The sequence below is a fragment of the Schistosoma mansoni genome, chromosome 1, assembly GCF_000237925.1.
Source record: "Schistosoma mansoni strain Puerto Rico chromosome 1, complete genome".
Classification (NCBI taxonomy): domain Eukaryota; kingdom Metazoa; phylum Platyhelminthes; class Trematoda; order Strigeidida; family Schistosomatidae; genus Schistosoma; species Schistosoma mansoni.
In genome coordinates, this window is record NC_031495.1 from 41100198 (window position 1) to 41111281 (window position 11084).

General features: G+C 40.2%; 1 protein-coding gene across 2 annotated transcripts; it reads left to right on the plus strand.

Annotated features, from left to right (window-relative positions):
• Window positions 1-4694: 4694 nt before the first annotated feature.
• On the plus strand, window positions 4695-10354 carry Smp_008140.1 (hypothetical protein; the record flags this gene model as incomplete). Of its 2 annotated transcripts, XM_018794444.1 has the most annotated exons (6): window positions 4695-4750; window positions 9496-9503; window positions 9544-9599; window positions 9645-9704; window positions 9754-9865; window positions 9907-10067. In XM_018794444.1, the coding sequence occupies exons 3-6, from the start codon at window positions 9591-9593 to the stop codon at window positions 10065-10067; spliced, it is 342 nt and encodes a 113-aa protein (XP_018648856.1). In that variant the 5' UTR covers window positions 4695-4750; window positions 9496-9503; window positions 9544-9590. The 2 variants fall into 2 exon arrangements, with proteins under 2 accessions (XP_018648856.1, XP_018648855.1); XM_018794443.1 differs by lacking the exon at window positions 4695-4750 and adding an exon at window positions 8900-8981 and having other exon boundaries at window positions 9496-9599; window positions 9907-10354.
• Between the last annotated feature and the right edge of the window lie 730 nt (window positions 10355-11084).

Below are 11084 nucleotides of genomic sequence, written 5' to 3' on the forward strand. Positions count from 1 at the left end.
GATGATCCAATCGAGCTATGCTGGCTGGAACAATCGTTCCTCGAGGTCCTACCATGCCAGACAGGTCGGTTGAAGAGCGGTGAGACTAAAAGCAGCAAACCCAAGGTCCGAAGGCGAAGTCGTACTGCTGACTGTACAGAGGTGTGACAGCAGTAAGGTGTTTCCTTCAGACAACCAGCATGACAGCGATGCTGCCTTCCCACAAGGAGGGGTGGGGTTAGAAAAGGTCGACCCTAAAAATGCACACCTCGCCTTATCCCACGGATATCCGTTTCCGGCGGTAAGGTCCTTTGAAGAACGGAGCTAACACAAAAAGGTCGTGTGTGACCGACCTCAAGCAGTTGTCCCTTGGGCACTGCGGTCACGCTCCCAGGTCATTAAGACCACTTCTAACCCAATTTCCTTTTCAGGTATCTCTAGAAGAACCCTTCCACGGTGTGGGCAACCGGGAAGTGGTAACTGCCCTCATACCTCTAACAGCACTCAAGACCACTGTATTCATAATCAATCTCCTTCTTCAATTCCTACTATTCCTTCTACCTTGACTTTCAACACTAAACTTCCTCTCTCGGTTTCCTCCTCAAGTGTCACCATGGCCAACGATTCTAGTGCGCGAAACGCTGTCCCAGGTCTACTAAAACCTCGCTCCAAACTACACATTGGAGCCTTCAACGTACGTACCCTATGCCAAATCGGTCAACAGGCCTCCTTAGCTAAAACTCTAGAATCTCGTACCATTGATGTATGCTGTGTCTCCGAAACACGCATACAGGATCCCAGTGTGGTCATTCACTTGACCTCACCTCGCCAAAATGGACAGCCAACGAAGTACACTCTCCGTGTATCTGGCGACCCGTTGGCTAGTTCTCGCGGACTTGCAGGTGTAGGCATAGCACTAAGTACAAGGGCAGAACGGGCACTACTAGAATGGATCCCCGTTAACAGTCGCCTGTGTGCTGTCCGGCTAAATGGCTCCGTAAGAACTCGGAAGGATAGGAACACACGTCGTTGCCTTTTCGTCGTTTCTGCCTACGCTCCCACTGACTGCAGCCATGATGAAGTAAAAGATGACTTTTACAGAAAACTCTCTGAGCTTCTTCGGAAAGCTAAGCGCTCAGACATAGTAGTCGTAGCGGGTGACTTTAATGCCCAGGTAGGCGGCTTAAATCAAACAGAAAGACATTTAGGTGGGTGTTTTAGTATTCCAGCTCAACGAACCGATAATGGTGATCGTCTGTTGCAACTATGCTCAGACAATCGTTTATTTTTAGCAAGCACTAATTTTAAACATAAGGAGAGACATCGTCTAACATGGCGACCACCTGCACCAAACCAACGATGGACTCAAATAGACCATATTGTCATCAGTCATCGTTGGAGAGGCTCAATAGAAGATTGTCGTTCGTATTGGAATACTTGTTTAGACTCTGATCACGCTTTAATACGAGCGCGCATTTGTCTGCGCCTCAATGGACGCAGGAAAATTACACTAAGAAGACCCATTAGGATTGAACTGGAGGACGAGAAAGCCAAATGCGAATTCCAGAAACAACTGAGTTCACATCTAGGCAGTTCTGTAAACGAGACTGACCCAGATGCTGCTTGGAAAGACATACGAACAGCTGTGGAAACAGCAGTCACATCTATTAGTCATTTAAACCATAGGGCTCCAAAAAACCAGTGGATTTCCTCTAAGTCTATTTCACTGATGGATTCGCGTAAACTCATCCCATCAGGCTCTGAACACGACGAAGAGCGTAAAGAAATTAGATCTAGGTTAACTAAAAGTCTAAGGAACGATCGTGAGCAGTGGTGGGCAACGAAAGCAAAAGAGATGGAAAAGGCAGCGGCTGTAGGCAACACCAGGCAACTATTCAGACTAATAAAAGAAACCGGAATTAAGAAGTCAAGTGTAAGTGAGACAATCTCCGAAAAAGACGGAACCCTTATCTGCTCTCAACCTAAACGTTTAGAACGATGGGCGGAACACTTTAAGGAGCAGTTTAGCTGGCCTTCAGCTACTGCACAACTACCCACTATTCCCAGAAAACCTGAATGGAACATTGAAGTAGGCCCCCCGACCCTACTTGAAGTTCAAAAGGCTATAAGTAATCTGAAACGAGGAAAAGCAGCTGGTCCTGATGGATTGGCTCCAGAGGTCTTTAAATATGGTGGTCCAATTTTAGCGATTAGGTTGACTAATATTCTGGCTAAAATCTGGGAGACGGATGTAATCCCATCCGACTGGTCACAATCACTGATTGTCCCAATATATAAAAAGGGGTCCAAATCATCCTGCGATAACCATAGAGGGATTAGTCTGACTAACATAGCATCTAAAATACTAGCCTCAATAATTATCGGGCGCCTAACTAAGACTCGTGAACTGCAAACACGAGAAAATCAGGCTGGCTTCAGACCTGGTCGTGGCTGTATCGACCACATATTCACCATTCGTCAAGTTTTAGAGCACAGACACGCTTATCGGCGTCCGACAATGATAGTTTTTCTTGACTTGAAAGCAGCATTTGACTCTGTAGACCGAGAGGTTCTGTGGCAGTGTCTGTCATTGAAAGGTGTACCTGAGAAGTACATAAACCTTGTAAAGGCTCTTTACTCGAACACTATTAGTCGAGTAAGAGCTTATGGCGAACTGTCATATGATTTTACAACCTCAAGTGGTGTCCGTCAAGGCTGTCCACTATCCCCGTTTTTGTTTAACTTCATTATAGACCTGTTGCTGCAAATAACACTCTCTTCGACTGAATCTACAGGAATTGATCTCCTACCAGGGGGACCACTAAGCGACTTAGAATACGCAGATGACATAGTCCTGTTTGGTGAAGACGCTGGCAAAATGCAGAGTCTTCTGTTGGAACTCAGTAATAATGCCAGGATGTTTGGGATGCGTTTCTCCCCATCCAAATGTAAATTGTTACTCCAGGACTGGCCTGCGTCAACACCCGAACTAAGGATAGGGAGTGAAGTAGTCGAACGCGTCGACAACTTCACTTATCTTGGAAGTCTGATCAGCCCTAATGGGTTGGTGTCTGACGAAATCTCTGCACGGATTCAAAAAGCTCGTTTGGCTTTTGCCAACTTACGTCACCTATGGCGTAGACGAGATATCCGTCTATCAATTAAGGGACGAGTATACTGCGCATCAGTTCGTTCTGTTCTACTTTACGGCTGTGAAACATGGCCATTAAGAGTAGAAGATACTCGTAGGTTACTAGTATTTGACCACAGATGCCTTAGAAATATTGCTCGCATCTGCTGGGATAACCGGGTAAGTAATAGTGAGGTTAGACGCAGGGTATTAGGGAACGATGGTAAATCAGTTGATGAGGTGATGAATCTTCATCGACTGAGATGGTTGGGCCATGTGTTACGTATGCCTGAACACCGATTACCACGACGCGCTATGATGACTAGTATTGGGGACGGTTGGAAGAGAGTTAGGGGCGGCCAAACCAAAACATGGCATCAGTGCTTGAAGTCACTAACTTCTAGTCTGAGCCATGTTGGCAGATGCAGACTACCTGGTTGGGGTCCGCGTGACTATCGTAACCAATGGTTGGAGACTCTGTGTGACATGGCTCAGAATCGATCACAATGGCGTAGGTGTATACACTCTTTATCTTCCCTTAAACCTTGAGACTAAAATTGCTTCATATCTCTCTTCCTTCCTATACTATATCCTTATATACAACCTATAATTTATATACTACTACCAACACTAAATTAACTACTATAAATCCGGTGTTGATCTTGTTGTGCTAACGAGGGATGGCAACTTGGACCGATGCATATATGTGCCTGGTCCTACGTTGTAGCTGACTGACATGATGTACGATAAAATACATCGCATTGACGTTTTAGGATCATCATTCATTAAACGCGTCAACGTGACCATCTGTAATACGAACAAATGATCAAATTAATGCTGTTCCTTACTTCTTTCTACTCTAGACAAGCGTCTATCGTTCCCAGTTCCTCTTCAGATGACAAAGGGAACTGTTGACTTGATAGTCCTCAGTCAAACTGTCGCGGATGTTCGCACTCAGTGAACTTTGACAGTAGCTGCTTCATATTTGCACTCAATTTAGAAATACCTGACGGTATGTTCTGCAGCACAGTATGCAGTCTATCAAATCTAAAAAACTTAACTTGATCGTACAGGTGACTACCTACACGCCTAGATTCGAACGTTGATGGCAACGTATCTAGTTGTATGGAACTACTCAATTCACATCTACAAAATAAAGAAACCTATTTGGCAATCAGCGAGACAGCACTGTCGAACAACCGAAATTTGGGATATCAAACGCGGCTATTTTCAGCCTGCATCTCAGCAACATCTATGTCAACGGAATTGTAAAGAAACCCTTCTTTACGCTTCAATGCACCTCTACGGAATTCTAGTAAGATTATTGTACTGACCTCTTCTACTTCTCAGTGTTCCATGGCAAAGCGTTTTCATCCGTCGAACGGTTCATACAGTAAACATCAACGTTTTTGAAGGAGACCAACAAATCATTGGCAGATTGGAGACTATCTATAGGAAATGATCGTTTGCATGTTTGTAACTTACCACATTCGTGAATAACCTTACACTGCAGGACTGACCAATTGTCATCTGGTCGGTCACTGTTTTGTAGGTGCATATCAAGCAGCTCCGTTGGATAAAGACAAAGTTCTTCACCAATAATCCAGTGTCTGGCTGCAATCACAAGCTGCTTCTTGCTTGGTGCGTCTATAATTACGTATTTTTTTGTTAGCGGGCTAAATATTACGTAAGAGGAAATGAAGCAAAATACATTCACATAAAAGTATGTAACAATGGAACAATAACTGAATAATGAACACAATTTATTGCAGTAAATTTACAGTCAATATCCTTAATCGAAACCCATGTGTATTCATTACTAACTACCGAGCACATTAATATTCCTACATTACTAGAAGGGAAGGGATCTTCGAAGTAATTGCGTCAGTCTGTGAAAGACTGAATTTTAATAGTCCATTCTCCCGTATATCAGTGACTACGTCAGGCTTTCCATGTACTACTACTACTACTACATTATCGGGCTTAAGTAAAGTTATTTTACTACTTATATGCATAAGTACTTGCTTTTGTGAGTCCACCTTACTGGTTATCGGAGTACTGTCAGTCAAAATACTCACTTGAAGCCTATCTCAGAAATACATTTTTTCTTCATAACGCTGAGCTGCTTGCTTCGCAACAGAATACCCGCTATGCATGGATTTCTTAATTTGTCTCATTAAGACTCAAATGAGAATGCTGAGTAACTATCTAAAGGTCCATGTGCACGAACATTGTCAGGAAGGTGCTGTAACGAGTGCACATTATAAACTAAGTTTTCAAACCCATAAAACCATTCATATTCTCTAAGAAAGTCCCCTAAATTCATTCTGACGGATTTTATAACTCTGTTATGTAATTTTGGGTGTGCAAGCAAATAAACTGGTAAAACTAGACGCTTGAAATTAAGATACATAGGTTACGGCAAAGTTTTTTGCAGAATTACGAGGCCTAAATATAGAAGAAACAGTCTACACTTCTACGCTTTCCATACGGATACGAAGTCTAGTGTACGACATTTACACTGAAAGTCGGACGGAGTACTTTCCACGCAACCAGAAATTAACTTATTTATATCCCTAATTACACATGAGTTCAAGTTCGTTAGTCTTTTGTGTTCTAATTCTATCCAGAGATTGACAAATTTCTTTGTGACACCTAAGTACACCATGTGCATAGAATCTAATGGGAAAGTAGAGATCACGTTAATTGGAAGCGTTTCGAAAATGGAATGGCCTTGATGGTGAATAGATTGAGTCTGATGACGAAAGCTGTCGTCAGTTCGTAACGTATATTCACCATTTGGAAAAGTCATCTTCTCTTCAAGCCGTCTACCAACTACAATACGCCTTTCTCAACCTACCTTTCCATTGTGATTAACCGTGTATGTAACATCAAAACGAACAGGTGCATCACATATTACAGCAGACAATTTAATAGCTATGTATTTACTGAAATTAACACTCAGCAGACCCACGTCAATCATTTCTTTTATTTTAGAAATGGTGTCCGCAGAAATTTCGTTGAATTCTACCGGCTTAGTATTCCCTTTATAGATCCCTATCATGAACACATCACTTAATCTTGGGGCAACGATCTGTCCTGATACAGACTCGTTACATTTACCTACATAGTGTTTATGACCTAAGGCGCTCTAGCTGATTCGATTAGTCGCTCTCAGGATCATCACATTTAGGTATCCAGTTGCAAATACATATATTGATCAATGGGATAACTATATAAACACTGGCAAGATAAATCTGTTTATTCGCCAATGAATATATGTATGCGTCTTGCGTTAGGATCATCTACCATCATATTGGTTTTCAGACAGATAAACATGATCCAGGCATTTTAAAGCCTTAATAGTACCGGTTCATCCTGTTTCGCAACTACATAGACACTAAAGACTCTAATTGGTCGTTCGCACTATATTGATGTATTATTTCGGATCACAGATCTCATCGGTCAACTACATAAATCAGGAACAGATAAATTCTGACCTACTTCGCTTGCAAAACTGTTACACATTATTTTGCGGTAGTGATATGTATTATATACAAGGGACACGGGCCGATGAAAACGTAGAAAGCAACCACCAAGGTCCATTATTTAAATTGACCAACAAGCTAATTTAACATATGAGTGGCCACTAAAATCTGTCTAGACAACAGCAATATCATTAGTAGATGTCCAAATACATATGAGACCTTAAGTCCTTCCTATTAATATAATTCACTCTGCACAACAGAGCCATTAAGGTATTCAGCAAAGAAGTGTAATTTGAATACTGAGGCTCAAACACATCTCATGCCAAGATGCCATTAGTATGTCCCCCAATCAGTCATATCGAATTTCTGCAGTTTTCATTCTTCGCGTTTTTTGAGACTTGGATTCATGCACCAGCAACGCTTTGAAAAGATCTATAATCAAACGCTTGCCTTCTAAGTTTATTGGTTATTATTATTTAAACACATAAATATTGGTACAAGGAAGCACCAGATAAATATGCGCCTTACAAATCTCATTCGATTTGTGTGAGGGCTGTGATACTGCCCAGAAGCCCAAACTGAAGCAGGTGGTTTTCTTGGGGGGCCACACCCGGAGCCTTTGACCTGAAGGTCTAGTCCTCAAGGCAATGGAGCATGGTAGCCGGTGACCAACCATTGATTCATACACCATTTGTTCCCTCAGGATACTGGAGCCCATGTGCACCATTGGTTTGGAATCAGGGTTTTCCAACTCCCCTCAGTGGACTTATCCATGTCCACCGACCCGGTTAAAGCTCCGGACATTTACTTTTCGTCCTCTCAATTTCGTAAACAACACCCCCGTTGCGAGAAGGCAGTGAGTAGGACTTCCCTGTCAGAGGCTATATATTCGCGTGGCCATATGAGAGCATTTCGAGAGGGAGAGCGGACTTTCCCCACTCTCGGCCGTACCAGGGCATTTGGGGGCTCACAGGGGTACCTCAGTAGAAAGCCAACTGGTATCAAAATAATTACCGTTTGACAAACACAAATGTCCCATTTGCACCCCAAACCAATCTTATGTATTTACGCTAAAATCTATTCAATCACCAACTTACCAGGGCTGATAGCGCTCCAAAGTAATGTGCCAGCTCACTTGACTACCTGGTTGCTTGTAATCGGATTAGGCATTGGTGCAGACCAGTATTGCAGATATATTTCATATTTAAAGGAATAGGAACGCATTTAAATACTTTTTCATCCTTATTAAGACCATTTGGGAGACTCAGTGCTCTACCAATCTATTTATTAAGTGAAACAATGTCATCTAGATCATTTAGCTTATGAGGATTCTAAAAGCATATACATGAAAATGCTAACAAATAGCGGAAATCCATATTCCTGACAAGAATTACTTGATATAACCTATTTAGGTGATAGTACTTCGGAAGCTTTGATTCGATCGACACTATCGAGATTAAGTTTTTAGTCGGTTTATGTACTTCTTCGGTGCGCCTTTCAGTAATATCTGATTTCATGAAATCTCTTGGATGGTAGTTGGATTTTCCAATTTTTGTGAACACTAGGGGGCGGAGTTCTTTCCTCCTGGACTTTAGCTCCTAAAACATTGACTTCAAATATTTTCAGAGAAAATTTAGGTTTAAGTGGGTAAATATTATCCTTTATTTTGGGTTTATTGCTTTCAAGTGAATGTAAAATAGACTGCTGAACTTATTTCTGTAAAAAGTCAGTAATTCTCTGACTGGTAAAGTAGTAAATTCTATACCTTTAGATTGCATCAAAATGCTGCAGTTATATATATGTTTATTAAGTCGTTATCTCGAAGGAAATAACCTTCAGGTTTATCACCTCACAGACTAACCGAAAGTTTATGTTTTTATTTAGTGGGAAAGTAAAAAAACCCAGCATTCTAGAAAGCTGGCCACACGTTTTCAGTAAACAAACTTTTCATATTCTAATATGAAATCTTGTAACAGTAGGATTCTTGAGTAGTTCGAAAAAGGATTTACCTATGTCATGTGCTGGAGATATTTTAGAAATCCATCAGGCAGAAGTACCGTTGCATTCGTGTTAGGTGTTGGATGGATATACATCCCTTCCTAGATAGGGCTTTTTCTCGTTGCTATTTCAGATTTTCACTTCTTGGTCGTGGATTATTTACTGCATAGTATCTTTCAAAGAACAGGAACCGATCTGCCACTTAAATTTTCGTATTTATTGTGTTGATTTTTAGATTTATTTAGTTAATTAGTCACCAGTCTAAAGTTCTTAAATATCCTCTACTTTGCACATTTTAGATCAAGTTGCCATTGTATATTAATACTGCAAACACAGGCCAAGCTAAATGATGATGAATGAACCACTGATAATTAAAGGACTAACTGGTAGGCTTGGAATGATGTCTACTTTTGTTAAAACAAAAATTCTCTAGTTATTTACTGGAGCTATTTAAATTCGGCCCATCTCGTTCTTCACGAAAGTGTCTGACAAAATAGACCTGTTATTTTATTTGGTCAGGTTGTTTTCATAATTAAATGTAAATAAGGATGCTTCAGTATTGTGCACACTGCTTTCGATCGTATTACTTTACGTAGCGTTTAGTAAATTGGCTAGTACCATCATTTTTCGCACCATTGATGTGGCTCATATTGTCTTACATCAACCTGTTGATAATTAATAAATCCAAACTGTCAAATTCATTGAGAACGCGTTTTGTATTTTAATAGACTAGTACGGGTGACCAGTTTTTATTTCGAGTATCGAGGTATATAAGGATTGTAGGATCATTTGAATGAGATATTCAATATATGTATAGGCCAGTCGCTACTGATCATTTATTAACCTCTAACAAACCAGTTTTGCACAATAGTATATTCGTTTAATTATTTTGAATTGTAGCGATTCCCGTGAGTTTAGGGAAATGTATTACTCACTTTATGTATGCAGAAAAATTGGGGAAAAAATCTGTTCTAATTTACAATGTACATCCTTTGATGGACGCGGTAATTGTTCAATAATTTGTTTGTAATATATTTCTAACTCTATAGAAGTCATTGTTGGATTTCTTTAAATCATTTGGTGAAATAACTAGTTTACGCTACTCACCAGTAGGCTTTCACAATTATTTTGTCTGATTAACTTTTGGAAATTCATTAGCCTGAAGCTCGATGTGTCTTTGAATTTAACGAATCACAATGTGTAGAAAAAATTCTAGTATCTCCAATGAATACAACTTACGAGTTCAACTTGACCGATATTAACATTCCTGGTATGTTAAAATTATGTTCTAAATGATTTTAATTATAACAGAATGCTATTTAACTCGAAATCCCGAATGGATAATAGATTATCAAAAGTCTAAAAGTGATTCGGAAGCAATTCTACAGAATTATTTCAAGAAACGTATGGAATACAGTAATAAACCTGATGATGACGGTTGGATCACGGTCAGAAAAGGAATGCGACTTTAATGCGGATTATATTTTTACTTCTACTTCTGTAAATTTGATTCAAATTTATGCAATAGATATTTCATCATGAAGCTCATTTATGTTTGTTTACTTTCAGCCATCTGCAATTTTATATTTCTGTCTTCAGGGATTTCCTATTCCTTTATTATTAAGACGATGCTATAAATGAAAGATTTGGTAGTTCGTAACACGAAACAGTAACCTCCAATTATTATTTGTCTTGAAATTTTGAGTATTGTAGAAATAAACTGAGTTCAGACGTGTCTTGTGGAAGGAAATCAATTTATCGCTATTATAAGATAACTTTAATAATTTGTTTAATTTTAGTGATATTCATCCAAAACATATAGTATAATAACTATTCATTAGGAGAAACACAATTCTATAATAGTGTTTGGTTATGAGATGTCGCCGGGAAATCAAATCATATAGAGCTGACGACAGGCAAATAATTTGCATATTCAGTTGGTCTTCGTCATTAACGCTAGACTTTGTTATTAGCTTACATATCTATTTATTTAAACATATAAACATTGGTACAAGGAGGCACGAAATAGATATGCGCCACATAAATCATTCGACTTGTGTGAGGGCTGGGATACTGCTCGGGTGCCCAGACCGAAGCAGGTGGTTTTTTTAGGGAGCCGCACCCGGAGCATTTGATCTAAAGGTCTAATCCACAAAGCAGTGGAGTAACGTCAGGAGATGCAGTCCCATGGTAGCCAGTGACTAATAATTGCTTCATACGTCATTTGTTCGCTCAGGATCCTGGAGCCCATGTACACCATTGGTTTGGAATCAGGGTTTTCCAACACCCCTCAGTGGACTATTCGTGTCCATCAACGTAGTTAAAGGGCTGGACATTCACTTTTCCTCCTCTCAATTTCGTAAACAACACCCCCGTTGCGAGAAGGCAGTGAGTAGGACTTCCCTGGCAGTGGTTGTATGCACGTGTTCATGTGAGAGCGTTAGGAGAGGGAGAGCTAGCTTACATGGTCGATTGATAATTTACTGATA